The sequence below is a fragment of the Gossypium arboreum genome, chromosome 10 (assembly GCF_025698485.1).
Source record: "Gossypium arboreum isolate Shixiya-1 chromosome 10, ASM2569848v2, whole genome shotgun sequence".
In the NCBI taxonomy this organism is placed as follows: domain Eukaryota; kingdom Viridiplantae; phylum Streptophyta; class Magnoliopsida; order Malvales; family Malvaceae; genus Gossypium; species Gossypium arboreum.
The window spans coordinates 111,608,220-111,632,180 of record NC_069079.1 but is presented as its reverse complement, the minus strand read 5'-3'; the positions used below and the strand labels follow the sequence as shown (position 1 = coordinate 111,632,180).

The following is a 23,961-nucleotide window of genomic DNA, read 5'->3' as shown; positions in this document are numbered from 1 at the left end:
TATATGGAGCAAAATAAGGCAAAAAAATTTGCTATACGTAATTTTGGCCCAAAGATTGTAATTGCCTTTTACAATAAAATAAAAAAAAAGTTGTAAGGTAATCCTGTCCTGACAAATTCTATTAATTCTCCAATTTCATAACAGTTGAAATAAAAAATTTGGATGCTAATTAAATAGAATTTACTAATTATAACGGTTAATTTTATATATATATATATATATATATATATATAATATGTAAAATTGTTTGAGGAAAAAAAATTAAGATTACGTAAATCATAACAAGTTAGACGTATATTTATTACCACGGGTTAATTTATCATTTGGTATAGGAGTTTGATCTCAAGGTTCAATTTGATACATGAATTTGGCTTCAAAATTTAATTTGGTACCCAAACCAAATGACATTATGTGACCAAATAGATGTTTGACACGTGTGCTCTAATAAAGAAAACATAAATACTTAATTGAAAAAAAAAAACTCAGATACTAAATTAAACATTGGAGACAAACTATGTACCAAATTAGGACTAAAAGGATTTCAAATATCAAAATAAAAATTAGATACCGAAATAAACATTAAAACCAAACTTAAGTACTAAATCAAGAAAAAAATTCAGATGCTAAATTAAACATTGAAACTAAACTTTGGTACCAAATAATGTATTAAAGATAATATAAATCTAATTTTAATTTTTTATAGGTAAGGGTTAATAATTTATTATCATTTATTCTCAAAAAGCAAAAATTTATTATCATTTAAAGATAAGATCTATAAAATCACTTGTCATAATTAATATTTCACTTTTCGCGTCTATTAAAGTTTTAACAAAATCTTTTTGTAAAAATTCTCAATTTAACATATTTATGGGAATCTTTTTATAGTATATATTGTCTATATTTAGAGCTCGTGGTTACCCTTTCTAACAATATTATCTCTAATGTTTAAATTTGTGTTCTCCCCAAAAAGTGCAATAAACTTTTAGGGATAAATGCTAAAATTATACATGAACTATGATTTAATGTGCAATTGTATATATGAACTTTGATATTGTGCAATTTTATACATGAAATTTTGATTTGATCCAATTCTTGTAAATTATTAACACAATTATTGATATAACATCATTTTATGTTTATATATTCCATACACAAAATAATTATATTTGTCCAATATAAAATAAATTGATGTATTTATTTCTTTAAATGTGTATGATTAAATTAAAATTAAAGTTTCAAGTATACATTTAAACAATAATTAGAGTTTCATATGTATAATTGCACCAAATTATAGTTCATATATACAATTATACATTAATCAAAATTTATGTATAATTTTGAAATTTATCCTAAATAATACTTATATATATAATTATAACCAAACATATTTTGTTCTAAAAATCATAGTGTACTTCATAATTATGCATTTAAAATTTTTAAATAAATAAATTCTCTCAGTTTTATTTAACTTAATTTAATTTTACTTGAGTTGATAATGTTGTTGTTAGGGATGATAAAAAAGCTCGAATCCAATGGATTTTGACTTTATTCGATGGGGTTAGGTTTTTGTTTGAAATTAGGTTGCAAGTCAAGTTAGGTTTAATTTTCAAATTAATCAAGTTCAGTTTAAGAAAAACGGACATACATAATATAAAAAATCATTATTCTATTTAATAAAATATATAAAAAAATAAAAGTGTAGCATATTGAGTAGGAGTTGAATATAGCTTTAATTTTTGGGGTCGATAAATTAATATTTAATTTTAAATTAGATAAAGTTATTATTATAACAAAAATAAATAAATTCTAAAACATTTAAACATTTATTATTTTTCAATTTAAAGATTTGAGGGTTAATAGACGGACATTTATTTTATCATATAATATTAATGAAAAATAAAAAGTAAAAGACATCAAATGGTCGAAATCTGAATGGTTATTATTATCTTCATATTACAATATCAAAGCGTCAATTAATTAAGAATAGGGTTATTATTGCCAACTACATAAAAGGGTTGTAACGAGCCTATTTTGCCCGGCCCGAGCCTAAACCAATAAACAATAAAAATATAAAATAAAATTCAAAGTTACTTAAGTCCATTTACAACATTAAAAACCCACTACACTACCCAGCTAGCTACAACCAAGCAGGCCCAATTCACCTATGGCCCAAACACAACCCAAAATCCTTAACCCAACCTCTGTTGGCCCAATAAGCCCAAAACATTAAGCCAACTCAGAAACCCTAGGGTTTTCGAGCTTCCCTCGCGCCGCAGCCACTGCCCATGTGCCTCAGCGCGCACTTCGCCTGAGGATCAACGCCCTTGCATGGAAGTGGAAACTCCCTCGCCCGTTGACCCTCCATGGACCTGCAAACATGGCAAAGAAAGGGAAACAGCAAAAAGCAGTGCTAAAACAGTAGCAAACAATAGATTTTTGTATTCGGCTATATAGCCACAAACACAAAAAAATTGTAACACACGATTAAGCAATAAAAAAAAAACAAAAAGGTGGAATTTCACTCTTTGTTCCTTTTTTTTTTCTTTATTTTATTTTTGCTCTCGAATCGATTTTTAAAAACCAAAGGATAAAAAGAGGGGAAGAATATGATCGGTCTTACCTTCGTCGAGTCGGGGAAGTCGGAATCGGAGGGCTCCTTTGGCTTTCTTCGACTTGCTCAGGGTTTTTTATGTGCTTGGGGCTTAGATCTGGAGTGAGGAGAGCGAAAGGGGCAAAAAGGGCTTCGTTTTGCACATCCGACCGCAGCGCACGGGGGTCGCCGGTGACGAATGGGCCGCGATCTGATGGCCGAAAATCGCCTAGGCCGGAGAAGCCTCTCCCTCTCTCCTTTTTTTTATTTTTTTATTTTTATGCACTGATGAAATTAAGATGTTTCAAAAAAATTTTGGTTTTATAGATATATTGAACGACGCCGTTTTGAGTTAAGTCCAATAACTCAAAAACGACGTCGTTTTATGCTATGCCCATGCGACCAACCCGAACCATCAGGATCCGCGTGCTTCTGCTGTGAATGGGCTATTTATGCCCGGGTTCCTTCCAAATTGGTTGTTATTTTGATTTAGCCCCTTTGTTTACCATTTTATTTTATAAATTTGACCCTATGACTTTGTTATTCTTTCCAATCGAATCCCTGACCCATCAGTGCACTGGAACACGGACGCGTGTCCAAATATTGGCTTTTTGCCCGATTGGTCCTCAAACCTCGTGTGTATTTTCATTTTCGACCTCGTATTTTTATTCTGTTATTCTATTTTAGTTTTTTATCTCTAGTTTCATTTTATTTTAATTTAGCCCCTAATCGGTTTGATTTTAATTCCTTATTTATTTATTTATTTATTTATCGGGTTTTATATATATTATTTGTTTCATATTTCATTTGTTAAATATTCTTTTATATATCTTTAAACTGTTCTATTGTTTATTTTAAATCATTTTTGTTGTTATTATTATTATTATTAGTTCTTACATATTATGTATTGTAAACTATTGATCATTTTAAACTTTATATATATATATATATATATATATATATATATATATTATTTGTTTCAAACTATCATACACATTATTCCTTTTGATTTTATATATGTATATATATATATATATATTTTTATATTTACTTACATTATTGTTGTCATTATTATTATTTTATTCATTTTTGAATGTATCATGCATTTTAAATTATTACCAATTTTGAATATTTTATACATATCATTTCTTTTAAATCATCATATGTAGTATTTATTTTGAGATTCTTATACGTATCTTGGTATTTTATTACATGTATACATATATATATATATATATATATATTTTATTTTAAACATTTTCTATGCATTATCTTATATCAAATTTCTTTTTCACATTATTTTTCTAAATATTTTGTATGTCATTTGAATTAAACTCTATTTTAAATTTTTATATATTATTTAGTTACATTATTTTATATGAAAATTATTTTAAATTCTTTTATTATTTATTGTAAACCTTTATTATTATTAATTTTAAGACTATATAGGTACTTATTTTAAACTTTTATATATTATTTTGGATTTATATATATATATATAGATATATTTATTTAAATTATTTTTGAACATTATTCATTTTAAGCTCTTTTGTAAGTTATTTTAAAGCGTCCTTTTTATTTTTATTTTATTTATTTATTTATTTATTTTGTGTATTATTCATCTTGATTCATTTAACATATTGTTTATTTGAAGTTTTCTTTATATATGTTACTTTATTTTGTGCCAAAAATATTATATATGTTAATTATTATAAATTGTTTTATATTCTTTACTTTAAATTGCCCTTTCATTTTAAAATCGTTTCATGTATTATTTATTTAAAACTGTTTTATTACTTTAAATTGTTTTATGTCCCTTTTAGAACTCAATTCATTTATTTTAAATATTTTATTTATTACTCATTATAAATTATTTCCTCATTTTATTACCTATTTTATACTTATATATACATATATAAATGTACGCATCATTTGATCTAAATTTTTGTAAATAAATGTATCATATTTTCTTAAATTATTTTATATATTATTGATTTTAAGGATTCATTTTTCACTTTATTTACTTTTAAAACTTAGTTATCATCATGTTAAATATTTTTCATGTTTTATTCGTTTTAATTTGCTTTATACTATATATTTTTAGATTGTCATATATGTTATTTATTTATTTATTTATTTTATTTGCTCCTTGATTACTAATGTTAACATTTAAATAATGCATGTTGAGTGATTATTGTCATTGTGTGTCCCTTAATTCATTCACTTGCATCTTTATATTTGTCGTACATTTGTGATGTTATTCTTGTATTATTATTTCATGCTCTATACTCTCTTTTATTTTATTTCGTTTAAATCATATCGTGCATCGACCTCAAATGTATTTGTCCAAACATGGACAGTTTTAATCCAAACAAATAATACACGTCGTTAAAGTATCGTACTTGCTATGGTTTAAAAACAAAATTTTCTAAATAAGGCAATGTTTTGCGTTTTGGAACATCGAAGAATTGTGTCCTAACTTACGGGGTTTCGATTTTCTCATTGATTCTAAATAGCCAAATATCCTTTTGAGTTTTAAAACACACGGAATTACAATTAAAATTAAAGACAAACTTGCGCTCGGGAGTTCATGGTATCGTGTCCTAACTTACGGAATGTGATACTCCGATATCTCGAGACAAGGAAATCTTTAGCAATCATTTTGAGCTAATTCAAGCGTTTTCAAAATCGACATCGACAAAAAAGGGATCGTATCTTGAATCTATTCCCGATTTTCAATTTTCGACATTTGGGCACTAAGTAATCAATTCGGTACCAGTTTTGGGCGTGACGAGGGTGCTAATCCTTCCTCGCACGTAACTGACTCCCGAATCCGTTCTCTCAGGTTTCGTAGACTGAAATTGTCGTTTTAGTAAACTAAAATGTTTTATTAAAATAAAAGTGATCCGATCACACCTAATAAAGATCGGTAGCGACTCCCGTTCTAATTTTCACTTTCAAATAAAGTCTATTCCCGTTTTCAAAAAAATGGTTTCGACAAGGATAGTAAGCCCCTTGTTGGCATTGTAAAGAATAGGGTTCGGATCTTTTTCTCATCTTCCTCCAAATTTGCAATATGTACCAAAAATAATATATTATTGTTGAGGATGGGATCTTGGGTCGTACTATCAACACATCAAATATTGTTTTCTGTGGGGATTTTTTCTCACAATTCAATTGAGGTCTTGAGTTGGTTTATAAAGTGGCTCTATCGAGAGATCGAATGCCTAAAAAGAAAATAAATTTACAAAGAGGAAGTGTCTTATTGGGTATCTAAAAAGGTAAACCATACGTGTTGTGCATAGTTGAACTCGAACCTATACCTTATAGCATATAAGGAATTAATGAGTCAGAATGCTACCACTTGGGCTAGTTATAAGGCATTGTGCATGGTTCGACTTTTATGACACTCGATAAGGGGATCTTGTTCTATGAATCCACTGCTTATTTAGGCACTTGAGTTCTCAATAGAGTTAATGCAAAATCCCCCACCAAGGATAATACTAAATCTTGTTGAGGGATTCTTCAACTCCAAAGGAATTACACTGTGTAAACTTCTCTTAAAGAATTGAAAATCTCTTTACAAAAAATTCTCAAGTCTATAAAATCTAGAATAACTAAGGGCTTAAAAAAAAGCACTTTTGAGAAGGAGAAACTAAAATTTTAATTTTCCTCTCCTAAAAATACTTTTAGTGCTTAATTACTTTTTATTTAAATATTTAAAATATAATTTATATATTATAATTAAAATTTATAAATAATTAATATTTAAAATTTATAAAATATTTTTACAGAAAATTCTCAAATCTATAAAATTTAGACTCCCATAACTAAATGTTGCCCATAGTTTTAGCTTGTATCAAACCAATCATCTAATACATGAGCTTCTCCAAGGGCGGCCTATTTTGAAGGGTCATATAGGAGATGTAACCATAATTTAATCTAGCATAAATTTCAAAACAAAAAAAGAGGACTATCTGAAAAGGAATAAAATTCTCATCTTGTCACCTAATCATGTACTGTAAATAACTCAAACAAGTTCCAAAGAATGGTAGGATGAATTCAAATTGAATTTGGAGTTACATAATGAGAGATGCTTATAGAGAATAGATATAATCCCACAACATACTGCCAAAATTTTACATGGTAATTTAACTCACTCCCTCTCCTCCCCATAACTTCAACTTGCAAACGAGGGATAAATTACCAGCAAAAAGTGAACTCCATAGAAACATATGATGTTGAACAACAAAGATTTATCTTCTGTGACCATAGATAGACCAACAACATTTTTATTTCTATCCAACAAAGTCCATTAGACTGCACAACAGAAATAGAAATGAGAAATCCGTTTTCGAATCCAAATTAAAACTGTTTTGCCACAATAATTGTTACGTACTACGGGGTTTCGAAGGAATGAAACTGAAGTTGGAGCTCTCTCTGTTGCTCTTACCGGCACATGAGATCCTTGGGAAGCCATTGGTGTACCTTTGGATGGCATTCCTACATAAAAAGGATTTGCATATGAGATGTTGAAAGTGGGTGAATTTGAAAATCCCATAAAAAGAAAAATATTTATTACCTTGAAAGATTATGACAATACAGAAAAGGATGGTAAACAACAAGGCAAGCATATTTCTACTAGGAGGAGGTGTTCCCTTAGTAATCTTCATATTCTTCAAGGGTTTCATCCGCTTGATCCTCGCGCGCTTTAATCTCGCAAGTTCGGATAACTCTCGGATTAACTTCGGGTCGGCCGCATCCAATGATGGCGATCTCGGAGGTCGTGGAGGCTTAGGGGATTTTTTATTGCTCAAACTTTTACATTTCTCCTTCACTAATTTATTCTCTTTACCATCATCTTTGATATTATGATCATGTCCCACAACATTCATGCTCGTCATTGCCTGCATGTTCTTCGCATAAACACTACCTGAATTCGAAGCATCACTAGACAAAGACACTCCATCGTCCGACGACCCTTGGGTGAAACTGCCTCTAGCCTTAGCAAGCAGCAGTTCTGCCATGTTTTTAAGGCCTAAAATAGGGTTTCGGTTTTGGTATTCTTCTTCTTCACCAGTGATCGGTTCATTTTCAATGTCAAGTTTTAAATCTTTATCCCCATGAGCCATCAAAGTTTATTTGATCAGCTTCTCCCAATGCTGAAAGAACCAACTTTAAGCAAAAGATTCAATGTCAAGAATTAGCCCACCACAGATATACATTATAAACTGACAATGATGAGAAGACAATAAGAGAAAATAGCCCTAAAATGCCTAGAAAGAAAGGCCAAAGATTGGAATTTTAAAAATGGAAAATGAATAAAAAACTTGTAAAGATGGACAAAAGGCACACTTTGATTCATACAAATGAAAAAACGATTGAAAACCTAGAAAATGTATCAATCAAAACCCTACATTCATCAATAAAGAAAGATAAAAAAGGAAATACCTTGTGAAGAAAGAAGAAGAACCCAGATCCGATGATAAGCGCAAAGTCACAAGTGATAGGCTTTGCTTAATTTATCTGCAAAAAAAGCTCGTAATATATAGAATAGATTGCCAGATAAGCGTAGCTTAATTCATCATACGAAAATTCAATGTTGGAGTAATTAACAGCTTTGACTCAAAAAATAAAATAAAATAGAATACAGATAGGGAACTTGAAAAGTACTATAAGTGGAAATAGAACAGACAAGACACGTATATAAAATGTAACAAACATGAAATAATATCTTATTTTAAAACACCCTTCATATCATTATTTTTCTATTTTTGTCCTCATTTTAAAACAAAAAATTTGATGTTAGTAGTAACAAATTATGCAAATTCTGTTTTAGATCAATAAAGATTAAGCAATGGTCACCGAGAAACTAAAAAATCTTTTTAGGGGAGTCGAAATTATATTGTAATTTTTACGATAACGAAAATGCAATTTCATCTTTTTAATAGCCTATATTTTTATAATTTTTAAACGATTAAATTAAATTTTTATATTTTGAGGGGGTTAAAATACAATTTTACCTTTACTAATTTAAAATTTTAAAAATTTTAAATAGTCCAAATAAAATTTTTTCCATTTTATGGGGCCCGAGGCCCCAGCCCCCCTAATTTTTCCTTTGACAACGGTTTCTAATAACCGGCCGGATATAATAAATGCAATTCATTAATAAACATGCTTATTTTTTGGATCATTAAATTAGAAAATATTTTGCTTTAGTTATTGTTCATGGAACAAGTATAAATAAATGAAATGTATTTGCTTTAATTTATTTTTAATATTACATAATGACTTGTGACAATATTTCTCCCTTACTTGTGGAGTTTTTTTTAACTCCACTAGTAAAGCATCAAATAATTTTCTTCCATGAATTAACCCAATTCTTTTTTAACCATGATGATAAATAATAAGCATATCATGATATCCATATTGGGTTGCCTTTGAAAATGTAATGACCCAATTTTGATAGTGTTGAAAAATGCGGTTTTGGAATTCAATTTCGTGAACTGAGCCAGTGAAAATGTGAATAGAAGTATTCACAAATTTAGTGTGAAAATATATTAGTAAATAATCGATAAATCATTAATTAAAGTTCAGAGACTAAATTCTAAAAGTACAATCTCTATTGAATTTTAATTTAGAAAATGATTGAAGATCTAGTTAGCAATTAATCAAAGGACCTAAATAGTTATTAGACCATTTGTATTATATGATAGTGGATGATAATGATAACATCTACTTAGTTTTATTAAGGAAGATGATATGATAATGATAACATCTACTTAGTTTTATTAAGGAAGATGATATAATTAATTAAACATGTTTTAAGGTTAAAATTAATGTTAATTAAGTTTAATTAACTGGTTAATCATCATATCTAAGGCCATGTTTGTGGAAAGATGGAACACATCCATCCTTCATCATTTTATTGTGTCGTCCAAGTGAGGAAAAGAAAAGAAAAGAAAGAATAAAGTTTTTCCCTTTTGCAATTTAGTCCAAAATCCCTAAGGTAATCATGCTTTTCCTTTGAAATTTTTATGTTTTTATGATCATCTAAGCTTGATTAAGCTTATCCATGCCTTGGATTTATCAGTTGTTAAATGTTTGTCAAGTTTCCATTAATGGGTAATTGATGAAATTGAGTTTGACTTTGATGAGAAATTGAAGTATGAGTTTTAAGCATGTTAGGTCAAAGTTGAAAAGTAGAGAAAAATGTTGGAATTGATTGAAAAATTCAATTAAGTTATATAATTAGCTTTGTGACATTAGGGACTAAATTGAATACTAAGAAATTATGCTATAGATTAGAAGTATAAGGTCTCTCATGAAAGGATATGAAATCGGTTTTAATTTGATGTCAGATATCGAAAAATATGAGTGTTTCGTATATAGAGACTAAAATTAATAAAATGCAAAATATTTTTGATTATATGTTTTTCATGTGATTGAGTGGAATCTAAAATTATTTTTTATAATTGAACTACCGAAAGTAGCTAAAGATGACGCTAGGTCATCCTGAGGGAAAGGAAGGGCAAGAGCCATAGACGAGTAACAATTATGATTTGTGCTTCCATGGTTTGAATTCAATACATACACTTATATTCATATGGCTTGTATCAAACAATCTTGATTGAGGTAAAATCTCTTATTGTCTCATGAATTTGGTAAGTATTTCATGGTTGATAACTCATAAAAGATGTGGTGATATGTATGTGATGATATGAAATGGTATAAATTGAATTGGATAGGAATGAGCATGATATAAATTGGTATTATATAAAACTATGATATGAGATCATGAATATATATGAGTTTGAAACATTGGTTACCCTATTAACTATCTCAGGCTGTGTCGAGTATAGTTGGCATGTCATAGGATTAGTGTACGAGATTATACTTCAATTTATACTAATGAGGCGCGGAGCACAATTTAAACTTCGGACGTTCCGATGATGCACTAGGTGCCAGATATATTAGTGTGATGGTTAAATGATCCATGTATCCATCTTGAGTCCGTGTCTGGTTAATAGGGATAATAAAATCTATACTTTTCTAATTGACATTTGATATGTAATTAATCTAATAGCAAACGGTCTATCTTGTATAGAAGTATTCATATGGCAAAAGATGGCATGTGAAAGATCATGCAAACCAATTCAAACGAGCCCAAAAGTTCGATACGGATAAAAAACGATACATTGGATTTGAAATAGAGATGAGAAAATGAAATGAATGTTGAATCATGGCATGACATACATGTAATTAAGATTTGATGATAAAGGGGTTATATGGCCTTTGTATGAAATTGTCAAATGGAACTTGGTATGGAGTTAGGCATATGAGATATGGTATGTGAACTTGATATTATTTGGTAGTTGATCGCTTATTGATTGTATTTGTTATCTTATTTCCATCTGATTATTAGCTCAAATCATGTTAGCACCACTAAGCTCTATTTCTCAACATACGATTTATTTATTTCTATGGCAGGTATTGTTAGATCTTTAAGGTTTTAATGAGTGAAACAACGTCCAGAACTCAACTCTCAACTCAATAAAGTTTGTGTAAGTTTTACTTTGTTTATAACAATTGGTCATGAATTTCTATTGGCGTCCATTTTGGACGTTTTAGTCCAAATGGTAAGAATGTTATATTTTGTAAATGTCAATATATTTTGTTTATATCAATTGTTCATGTTATATCATGTTAGCATGTTCATGATCAAAGTTAGTAAAATAAGGATGTATATGCTCATTTAGTATATATATGATGTATGAGAATTAAATGGATGTAAATATGCATATGACTATATACTTTAAGATATTAAGAGTACCAATAAAGGTAATTTTGTAACATCCCTCACCCGGTCCGGTCGTCGGACTCAAGCTATAGGATGCTACAGCAATTAATAAAACATTTACATGAAAAAACAAATTCAAAAATAACAAATAACATGCAATTATTACATATATCATGCATAACAAACAAAACTGAGTCTAAGTCAAGCTTATGAAAGCTCTAAAATTGACCTGGAAACAAACAGGGATCAAATTGTAACATTTTCAATAGATAAAGGTAATTATGCAAAATAGGGCGTATGTCTAGGTTGTGTAACTCTCTGAAGCTGTGTGGATCAAATTGTAAAATTTAATCAAAAGTCACACGATCGTGTGGCTGTGTCGTATAACAAACTAAGACTGTGTGAAACTTAAATGACCAAATCTACAGTACTTACACAAGCATGCAGCTAGCCCATGTGACAATTGGGAATCGTGTGGGTTTAATGTTTCCTAATTTGCAGTATACACATGGTCCTGTCACCAGCCCGTGTGTGACACATAGCCGTGTGGTACAAATATGTCATTATGTACCTATTTCGTGTCAAGATAAACCAAAGTCTTAAATGATACATATAAGGCTATTCAAACATGCAAAAAAACACTCCAAAAACATGTCTAAATATTCATTCAACCAATATGCCAAAAACAAGTCTTCCACACCATTCAAACAAAACATTCTAATAGCCAACATGTTAATATATCAGTTCCTTTGTGACTTTCATGTCACCTTAACTGAAACAACCAAAGCTAACATTGGCCTTTAAGCATACTTATGTACCTTTAATTTCAAAGCATGAAACATTTACGATGCTAGCACAAACTAGATCCAAACATCACCATTCAAATGAATTTAAACACTTAACAAAACTTATACACCGATCATATAGTCATCAAGCACAAGTATTATGTGCACATCATAACTATTAACATCCAAATGACACTTATACATATCAAGCCTATATAAATGCCACAAAATCGAGTTTTGAACAATTAAAAAGTCTACCGAGATTGAAGCTGGGTAGTGTGAGCTTTGGAGTGATCTGATCCACTGAGTTCCACAAAAGATAACTACATGCAGAGTGTAACAGCCCGTTTTCAGTGAAATCGGAACAGTTGTTTCGGGACCATAAATTCGAGTAAGAAAGGAAATTTATTTTAATATTATTGCATGATCTGCATTATGATAGGAAAGACGTCTGAAAATTTCGATAAGAAAATTTTACCGATTTCATGTTTAATTGTTAGTAAGGACCAAATTGTATAAAGTGAAAAAGTTGAATTCTAGTAGCTAGAGGGATTAAATAGCTATGGAATTCAAAATTTGAGGTCCTTATAAGGCAAATAGACCATTAAGAGAAGTTAGTAAATATTTATGATGATTCATCCATGGAAATTTAAGAAAAGAAAATGACTAAATTGGAAATAGGGAAAATAAAAGTTGATAATCAACTAAAAAATAAAAATATCATCTTATTTCATCATCTTCCCAAAATGATTCTATGGAAACCCTAGCTAAGAGAGAGAAATTCAAGCAAGCTTAATTGGGTAAGTAATCATGTTCCGTTTTTAGTAATTTTTACATTTCTGATATCCTAATAACCTAATCTATCTATTTTGGGGATCAATTTGCAAAGTTATCAAAGTATTAAAATTTTTCCATGGTTGAGTATGCTGAAATTTTGAAATTTATGGTAAAAAATGAAAGGTTGTTGATAAATAAACAACTTTTGTAAAACAAATTTTCATGAAATTATGATTTAGGGACTAAATTAAAAAGATGTAAAATTCATGAAAAATTTATAATTTTTGTGAAGTACATGGACTATTATTGTTATATAAAAAATTTGGCTATGCTTGGAATAAGGATTAAATTGCAAATCTCATTTTCTGAGCCTAGGGACGGAATTGGAATTAATTAAGTATAGGGGCAAAATGGTACTTTTGCCTAAAATGTGAATTTGATTGAATTGAATATGAATTTCATTAAATTGAGTTAAATGTACTTGTATAGATCCGGATAGACCTAGTATTGAATTGGATCAAGGAAAACAAAAAGTATCAGATTAGTAGATTCTCGTATACGAACAAGTGTTGAGGTAAGTTCGTGTATGTAACACCCTTAGCCCGTATCCATCGCCGGACTAGGGTTAAGCGGCATTACCAAACATATCTAAACACTTTGCATTCATTTTATAAACATCATAGCATCATAGTCAAACATCAACATGAGTCCATTTCTTAGGTCAATGAGACCTTAAACATGCATTAGGAAGAAGTCGGGACTAAACCGAACATGTTCACAACTTTCAACACTTAGGAAATTTTTCTATTCTGTTAAGGTCACACGCCCGTGTGACCAGGCTGTGTGCCTTACACGGGTATCAGACACACCCATGTGAACCAGCTGTGCCAAAACAGGATGACCATACTGACTTTCACCCACGGCCAATAGGCACGCCCGTGTGCTATGGCCGTGTGATACTAAGCTAGCTATTGACTTTAGCCCATGGCCATATGACATGCCCATGTGTCAAGGCCGTGTAATTTTTAGGAGAATACTGTTTTTCTTACACGGTCACAAGGCACGCCCGTGTCCCTTGACCGTGTGGCACAATGCAGGCTTGATTTAAGCCAGCTTGCCACCCATTATGGGTCAACCTACAACAAGGAAACAAACATACATGTACAACCCAATCAACCATTCTTTATGCTAAAACATATATCATTCATACCATAGTTGCAACTTAACATCACATATCCTAAACCTTTTTCAACCATAAGTTCAAACACAAATTAGACAAATCACATGGCTATATATATATACATCACAAAACATACTTCACAACTACTAGCCTATACATGTCATACTTCAAATATTTACATTTTCAAAAGTACCAAAATGAGATCGATAGTGTGGTGACGATCCTCGACTATCCCCAAGCCTTCAGTAGCTACGATAACTGTTAAACAGACAGTAATCACATAGAGTAAGCTTTCAAAAGCTTAGTAAGCTCGTACTCAACACATTCATAGTATATAAACATAAAATGATAACCTATGAGGATTTGCACAATTTCAATCCATATAACTATATCAACTCAAAGAGATTCATATACATAACATCATCTACCACTTAGGCATTATACATACTTGAAGCTTCTCGTACTTATTCACTTTTGTACTTACCTCATGTTGAATGTTATAAGACTTTCCATAAGTTATTCGTGTTTTACACATCAGCACACTTAGTACTATAAGGTTAGCCAAAGCTAAATATTTCCGCACACTTACTGCCATCTCGAATAACCGAGACTAAGTCGCTATCACACACTTAGTGCCTCAAGTAGGCGAAGCTAGTTAAATCGCACACTTAGTGCCAAAGCTAGTTTAAATCGCACACTTAGTGCCAAAGCTTCCGATTCATCACCATATTATCCACTTCAAATATATACAACCCATGTAGAATAAAGGCATCAAAACTTACTTAACATCACATTTTAAGTACGAACTTACCTCGTACTCAGAATTTGTCGACTCGAACTATCTACTCGATAACCTTCGACTTTCCTCGATCTAAGTCTGAATTCCTCCTTTCTTGATCTATAGGTTTTCAAAATTAACCCTTTTATTCACTAATTAATTCAATTCATAAACATATTTAGGGTATTTTACAAACTAGTCCTCATATTATCACATTTCGACACTTTAGTCCCTATTTCACAAATTCACAAAATACACAAAATTTGTTTGCACACAAGCTTAGCCGAATTTTCATGGCTCTCATACAAGTCCACACATTTCATTTATTTCACATTTTAGTCCCTCAAAATAACATTTTCACAAATTAGTCCAATTTGCTCAAATTTAACTAAAATCCAAAGACAAAAATGTAAACCCAACATCAAGCTTTCATATTTCACCATTTAACAACACAAAACTCATGTATTCATCAATGGAATATTTCAAAATCACCATCAAAATTAAAAATTGAGGCATGGGCTTTATAGTACACTTAGCAATTATCACGAAAACGTAGAAATTATAAAAAATCGAAGCAAAAACATACCCGAATTAAGCTTCCAACTAGCCAAACCCTAGAACTCTTTATCTTTTCTTTTGTTCTTCAATTTTGGATACAAACAAAGCATATAATGCCTATATTCATGTTTTTTTATAACATATATTAATTTATTAAACATTTGACCATTATAACCTTTATTAAACATTTATAAATTCACCTAATACATGCCCTTTTATGTCCATTCAAACTTTCAATGGTCAAATAACCACATAAGGACCTTTACTTTAGAAAGCCAACTCAAATAGGCACTTTAACATCTAGCACATAGCTTTTACATTTTACGCGATTAGGTCATTTTGCAAATTAAGCACACAAACAGTTAAATTTTTGCACGAGACTTTCACACATATCAATTTACATATCATAGACACAGAAAATAATATTAAAATATTTTTAGGACTCGGATTTGTGGTCCCAAAACTACTATTCTGACTAGGGTCAAAACTGGACTGTTATAGTGTAACTAAACTGTATATATTTAAATGCTTGAATTGAATATTGTGTATGTGATTGTATTGTTTCTATGAATATGAAATTAATATTATATCTGACAATACTCAATAAATGTTAAATTCTGTTTGAATACATGGAATTTGATGAATACAGGATTTTCAATTGGTTGTGATTCTGCATATCTTGCAAACACACCATAGCTCTCATGAGCATCTCGTTATAAGCCCTCTTGAGCTTTCCGTTATATGGTTTCTGGGAGCATCATGATCGGTATTGATCCTGCATATGTTGCAGACATACTACAGCTCTTTGTGAGCGTCCTTTTATATGATCAGTATTGATCTTACATGTATTACGGACATACCATAGTTCTTTATGAGCTTCCTGGTATATGGCTATCCAGAGCTTCCTGATAATAGCTCTTCGGGGTTACCTGTTAAGCTCACATGAGCTTTCTGATTTAAACTCTTATAAGTTTCCTATTATTAAGCCCGGATAAGCTTCCTGTTACATGGCTCATACGAGCTTCTTGTTATATGGCTCGAGAGAGTGCTTCCTGATTTTGTGCTCTAATGAGTACCCCTGAATATGAATTGACGAATTACAGTTTTGTACACTTTAAGTGTACTACAAGTGTGTCCATCGATATTTCCAATAAATTCAATGAGAAAAGTTCTGACATGGGCTAAGCTGAACTTGTGATGATTTGTTATGAAAATGTACATGTTATAAGTAAATATGTTAAGGAAAGTATATGTATATGAAAGTTATTACGTGATCAGCTCATTCATGTTTCTTGACAATTGTGTGAATTACAATGACTAACATGTTTAATGAAGTTGGGTGTTTAGGCGATTAGCCAAATCTCTTGGATGCATTTAGTATGTTTACTTTAATAGAAATGAATGGTAAGTTAAATTTTCAATCATACGAACTTACTAAGCATTAAATACTTACTCGGTTCTTATTTCCTCTGTTTCATAGTACTTGGAAGCTCGTAAAGGTTGGAACTTGGTCGGAAACACAACACACTATCCCTCAGACTTCTCAATATATAAAGCAAGCTATCTTTTGGTATAATGACATGTATAAGCTCAGTTAGGCATAATGATGAAATATTTTGGTTGTAACTAGCCATTGAAATGGCTAGTGTAAGGCTTATTTTGATGTAATTATATAAGGCCTTAACAAGTTTGATGTGTGATAAAATGGCGATATGATGGGGAGTATACAAACCTATTGATGAATGGTTTTGAATTAGCATAATTGATAAAGTATGCCTATAAGCGTAAATGTGTATTTGGTAAGCTTAACACTTGAACATATAAGATAATATGTCATGCATAAAATTTGATATTGACATTGATTTGAGGGTTATGAATTGGCTTGTGAATGTGTTTGGATGGTGTTGTAGGTGAAAGGTGAATTTGGTAAGAAAAGTGGCCTGAAAATGGCCTATTTTTTGTCCACAATAGCAGAGACATGGGTGTGTGTCTCAGCCGCGTATGACACACGACCATGCACACGAGCGTGTGATTTGGCCGTGTGTCCCCTACACCTAATTTTCGAAAATTAAATTGTCCACACGACCTAGCATTCGGGCGTGTAGATGTCCGTGTGACCCAAGTCAGAGAGTTACAAGGGTATGGACACGGGCTAGAACATGGCTATGTGCCTCATATCGAATGTCTACACGGCCTAGCCACACGGGCGTGTGTCCTCTGCACCTAATAAAAATTTTGAAATTTAGTGAAAAATTCTCTGAGTTCCCGATTTTGTCCCGACTTGTTTCTAATACATAAATTGGGTCTGGAGGGGCCCATATAAGGGATATTATAAATGAATATGTTTGATTTCGGGTATGAATAGTAAATGATATGAAATGATTATAATTGATATGTAAACTCTGACAATGCTCTGTAACCCTGTTCCGGTGACAGATATGGGTTAGGGGTGTTACACAGAGAAAACACAACAAAGTAAGCATTATTTATGCTCAGTAAGTTCATGTAAAATTTTACTTAAATTACATTGATCAATCAAAAATTTAAAATATTAAGACATACTGAGGCTAACATGGAAATCCTTTGGCATCCTATTATTTTCGCATGTACATCAATAAGTACATTCAGAGGTTAATTCATTTACATGACATGAATTTAATAGATAATCAAATACATGTTTTAACAACTCATTTCATAACATGTAATAGCCATTTCATGACTCATTTGCAAACACATACATGTATATTTATTTTCATTCATGTACCACCATTTCATCCATTTCACTTTCTATTTTCGCTCAAAAAATTAAAGAATATTGAACTCAGAGACACGGAACTAATTTAATTCCACAAACTGTAGAGTTGATTTGCTTATACAAGCTTTATTTGATAATGCTCACTCAAGCTATTGTGAATCCACAATATATGTTGGATCTCAAGCATCAATAAAGAATAATTCGATTTGCTCACAAAAGTTGTGATATTTGAATTTGGTCACACAAGTTATATGTCAGGTTTACTTTTGCAACTTTATTTTATGCTACTCACTCGAGCTGTCGAGAATCCTCAACACAGGTTGGATTTCAGCCATTGATAAAGAAATCCCTGACCAATGTTGGATTACCTTTTGAACCTTAATGGTATGTCATTCATATTCTAATCATTTACTAAATTCATTTAGGTATCGTTACAATTTCTATATCATTTTAATCATGTAACCGTATATACACTTTTCATAAATTGAATAACAATCCATATACATTTTAAATCTTAAAACATCATCACATACATACTATTCAATTACATAAATGATCAAATCCATTCAATAGCATATACTTATTTAAATTTATCATTTAATATATATTTTACGATTGAGTCTATTTGATGCCAAACATTATAATCACAATAATACAACTAGAAAATTACACAATATAACACAAACATATTATGAATTAATAAAATAAGTCTCCTGTGAACTTACCTAGAAAACGACAACTACAAAGTGCTAGGGGCTAATTTTCAATTTCTCCTATTTTTCAATTAACTTTTGATTTATTTAAATCCTGATCTATAATAATTTATTGCCAATTATCAATTCCAATTACCATATAACATCCTATTCAAGTCATATGACAACTTAATTTCATTTTAAACAATTTCTCTAAAGTTTTTCATTTTATTCAATTTAGTCCTTAAAACCAAATTGTCATAATTTTTACGTTTAAGCCCTATTTTTCATTTTAATTTTAATTTCATCCTTGTATAGCCCTATAAATTCAATAATTATAGAAATTTCATGTTAATTTTGAAATATTTTCATTTTAGTCATTAAACTCAAAACTAACAAATTTCACTTTACAAATTCGTCCTAGTACATTTCCAAGCTTCAAATCCTACCATTAAACATCAAAAACCTCAAAAATAATGAATTGAAAATTTTAAAACCTTTGGTAGTTTTACGATTTAGTAATTGGGATAGCTAGATTAAGTTACACAATCTCAAAAACATAAAAATTATAAAAAATCAACTTGTTTAGGACTTACATGCAATGGCCAAAAGTATGAGCATCAACAATGGCTTTCCTAGTTTCACTTGATGAAGAAACAGTGATGAGAAGAAGAAAAATGATGAAGTAAACACTTTTTTACCTTATTTTAACATATGTTTAATCTTTAATTAAACATTATTTAACATAATTTTCAATTAATTAGTGTCCCTACTGTACACTATCTTTTAAAAGTGGTTAATTGTCACTTAAATCCTTAAACATTTACCCTTTAAACCATTTTAACTAATAAAAAATCAACAGCGATTGACTTTTACCCTAATTAACCATGTAAATATTTATATTAAATATTTACGACAGGCTCAGTTTACGAAAATGAGGTCCTAACACCTCATATTCCAAAACCACTAACTTTATGGTCAAACCATTTGTACTTTAACTAACTGTCCAATTAGTAAATTTATTATATAAAAATTCAATATAATACTATAATTGACTCATAAATAATAATATTTAATATTTACGGACTCACTCGTCAGAATTAGGGTCCCGAACCCACTGTTTTCGACACCATTGAAAAACAAGTTGTTACAACTCTCCCCCTTAAGAAATTTCGTCATCGAAATTTTTACCTGTGAACAAATTAGGTACTGTGTTCTCATAAATTCTTCTGTTTCCCAAGTAGCTTCCTCTATGCTGTGTCAATGCCATAGAACTTTCACTAACTGTATCCTTTTATTGCGAAGTTATTTTACTTATTGTGTCAAGATCTTTATCGGTTCTTTTCAATATAATAAGTCAAACTGTAATTCTACCTCATTAGGAGTAATCACATGGGAAGGATCTAACCTATACCGTCGTAGCATCGAAACGTGAAAAAAAAAAATTGTGAATCTGTTCAAGTTCCGGAGGCAATGCTAAACTGCAAGCCACTAGTCTAATTCTCTCGATAATTTCATACGATCCTATGAACCTCGGTCTAAGCTTTACTTTCTAAGACTCGATATCCTTTCTTTCTTGATCAGTATATGATTTTTGACGATCTGAAGCAGCTTCTAAACAGTTTCGGATATACGAAATTTATTTTTTGTTTCTCAAATCAAATTAATCCCAACTAGCTTTCTTTCACTTAATTCTGACTAGTACAATGAAGTTCTGCAATTACAACTGTATAAAGCTTTATATGACAATATTTAATACATGATTGGTAGTTGTTGCGATGCAAAAATTCAGTTAACTTCTCGAGTGAATAATCTATTCTAACCAAAATGAAATGTACGAATCTGGTAAGTCTTTTAACAATAACCTAGATTGTGTTTTTCTTTATCGGTGATAGCGATAAACCTTATATGAAGTTTACATTGACTTGATCCCATCTCCATTCCAGAATCATCATAGGTTGTAACAAACCTGACAGAACTCAATGCTTAGTTTTAGTTTACTGACGTATAAAACATTTTTTCATATATTCTGAAATCTCTCTTTTCATAATTTACCATAAGAACAATTGTTTCATAAAACTACACACTCTAATACTGATCTACTGAAATGAATAAGCACTAATATGAGTTCCACGCAAATTATCTCATTTTAGGTCTGAATGTTTAGTACAGACATAAACAATTTCGAAAACATAAATATCCATTACCAATAACACTATACTTTGAAGTCTGATCATTTTTAACAAGTCATCATTTAACTAGTAACTCTGGATCAACTTCCTGAAATTCTTGAATTCTCTATAGAAACATTAGTTTAGTTTTCAAGTTCTCAGAAATAGAACTGTCACATTACATAGTCAATGGAAATTCATAACAATAGATATTTCTAGATTATGTGTAGAGAAATTATATTCGTGCGGTTTAAATTATCGAGAAGCATAAGTAAATTAGAAATTTTAAAGGTTAAGTGCATGATATGAATTTGCATGTATCTGCATGTATGAATCCACCACATTTATGAAGTTTCTTCTATGAATTCGCATTTATATGTAAGTACTCGCTTACGAATCTGCAGGCATGGGTTCGCCATATAGGGTTTGGATTCATGAATCTTCTACATGAATCTATATGTATGACAGTTCGTTGGATTTATCATTATGATTCAAGCTATGAGAGTATGTTGATCTTATATTTATGTTTCAAGTTTAAGATATCAAAGGGACTATCCTTCGTAAGAGTCAGCATGGACATTATCCAAGCAAGAGACCGCCGGAACTTATTCTTATGTTCAAGCTAGTAGAATTTGTATAAGTTATTTTTCTCAAATCAAAACTGAAAAGATCTTCTTTCATATAGGAATCCGCCAAGAATTATCTTTAAAACAAGAGTTTGGTCGTGACAATCCGTCGAACAAGAGTTAGACAGTAACTACCATTTAAGAAAGAGTTCACAAGTAGGAATCTGTATATATGAATCTATGATGATGATTTCGCATATAAATGATTTGCAAGTATGGTCTGCAAGTATGTGTTTGCCATGCTTGAATATGAGTTTGTAAGACTTTAAGTGTAAAACCGTAGGTAAAAATTCTCCACATGTGAATCTCTACGCATGACTCTTTTAAAATCAATCCACCGTACATTGGTCTGCAATGATAATAATTGCTAAGGTAATACGCACATGTTTGTTGGCAAAAGAGGTAATGATTTATCTTGTAAGAAACCTGAGCAAATTCATTCCATATTGTAGCTTGTAGCATGAGCGATTGAAATAGAGGATTGTAGCAATGCCGAAGGTGTACAAAATTTTAAGTTGAGCCAACTTAAAGGAGGACAGGAGTATGATAGGAAGAATGTACGAACCCTACTTGTGCAAACGTTGTCAAACAATAGATCAAACCTATGAAATTCTTACTTATAATTCACAAAGCGGTATATTATATTAGAAACTCACTAAGTTCATTTGAACTTAATTTTTGTTATGTTTTGTAGGTATAATGGTTTATATAAGGAGCTGAAGTGGGATTGAGCCAGAATTTGTTCAAGCTCAGGCGAACATATGTTCTTAGTGTAACAGCCCATTTTTCAAAGTTGTCAGAAACAATGGTTTCGAGACCATAAATCTGACAAGTAAGTTTGTATAATTAGTATTTAAATTATACAAGTCAATAATAATTTTATATTGAATTTTGATTTGGTGAATTTTTAATTAACTGAATTAATGGCTAGTATAAATGATTGTCCCAAAAGTCAAGTAGTTTCAAAAAAAGATGTATCAGGACCCTGTTTCTGTAAACCGAGCTCGTGAATATTTTATTAAATATTTATAGAGTCATATTATATGTGAATTGAAGTTTGGTTCTAATTCTAATGATTTATTGCTTAATTTCGGTAAAAGGATTAAATTGTAAAAAAGGTAAAAGTTAATCGCTATAGATTTAAATTAGTTAATGGACCAAAATGGTGATTAAACCATGGTTAAAAAGTCCAAGTGGTGGTGGATATGATTAATCCACTAACTTTTGGGTTGTTTGCTCATTTAATCCTAATTAGTTTAGGGTTAAATTGAAAGTAAGCTTGTTTAGTTAAAATTTTAAAATAATTGAAGGACTAATTGTGAAATTAAACCCTCCTTAAATAGTAATTATACCATTTGTATAGTTAGTGGACAGTTTGGGTGATTAATAAGTTGAAATTTCATTAGAAATTAAAGGTTAATTTAGTAATTTGATAAATTAAATAAGTATAATCAAATATAACAAAAATTAAAAGCTATCATCTTCTCTATTCTTTCTTTCAAAATCGAATAGCCATAGGAGGAGAGGAGAAAGATTTTGGCCAAGCTTAGGGTTCCTTGTTTGATAGGTAAACCTTGCCCATTTTTAGTAATTTTTAAGTTTTCGAGCTCGTATTAGCTTGATCTAGCTAATCGGGGGACTAATTTATAAAACTATTAAATGTTATGAATTATGTCATTTATGATTTTAGTGTTTTCTTGAAGTTTTATGATAGGTTATTAATCTTGGTTGACAAATAGGACTATTTTGTAAAGTAGTTTTTGATGATTTTAATGTTTAAGGACTAAATTGTTAAATTGATAAAATTTCAAGGAATTGATGTAAATTAACTGTAAAAATGGGCTGTAGTATAGTTCTACACGATTCGGCAAGGTTGGGTTTTATTTAATATTGGTTAAATTGCAAGTTTGGGGCCTAAGGACTAAATTGCATAAAAATAAAATATTAAGGGAAATTTTGTAAATATCTAAAAGGACTTAATTGCATAAATTAATTACTTTTATTGTTGGAATTAGTTAATTGAATGAAATTATTATTCTTGATCAAGAATAGGATGAAAATCGAGGCATAGAGAAATTGCTGAGTAGTCATTGTATCTTTGTCATCATTACAGTTTAGTCTGGTAAGTTCGTTCAGTTTAATTTTAATACATTTTACGTTTTTATCGAATAGAGATTTAATTTTTAAATGTTGGTTAATACATTTGATGCTTTGTAAATGAGAATTGAAATAAATAATCGTTTATAACA

General features: G+C 30.4%; 1 protein-coding gene across 2 annotated transcripts; it reads right to left on the bottom strand.

The window, feature by feature from the left end:
- Positions 1–6,629: 6,629 nt before the first annotated feature.
- On the bottom strand, positions 6,630–8,192 carry LOC128282413 (uncharacterized). Of its 2 annotated transcripts, none has more exons than XM_053020613.1 (4): positions 8,042–8,192; positions 7,173–7,752; positions 6,990–7,093; positions 6,630–6,910 (listed from the first exon to the last, which is right to left on the bottom strand). In XM_053020613.1, exons 2-4 carry the CDS (start codon positions 7,720–7,722, stop codon positions 6,794–6,796), a joined length of 771 nt encoding a protein of 256 aa, XP_052876573.1. In that variant the 5' UTR covers positions 7,723–7,752; positions 8,042–8,192; the 3' UTR covers positions 6,630–6,793. The 2 variants fall into 2 exon arrangements, with proteins under 2 accessions (XP_052876573.1, XP_052876572.1); XM_053020612.1 differs by having other exon boundaries at positions 7,173–7,765; positions 8,042–8,164.
- Between the last annotated feature and the right edge of the window lie 15,769 nt (positions 8,193–23,961).

What these genes read in the sequence shown, in the direction of transcription:
- LOC128282413 (XM_053020613.1), bottom strand. Translation starts at nt 7,722, where the DNA reads ATGGCTCATGGGGATAAAGATTTAAAACTTGACATTGAAAATGAACCG. An exon ending in TATTGTCATAATCTTTCAAG is followed by an intron (nt 7,094 to 7,172) that starts GTAATAAATATT and finishes CTTTTTATGTAG; the next exon opens with GAATGCCATCCAAAGGTACA. An exon ending in CATTCCTTCGAAACCCCGTA is followed by an intron (nt 6,911 to 6,989) that starts GTACGTAACAAT and finishes TCTGTTGTGCAG; the next exon opens with TCTAATGGACTTTGTTGGAT.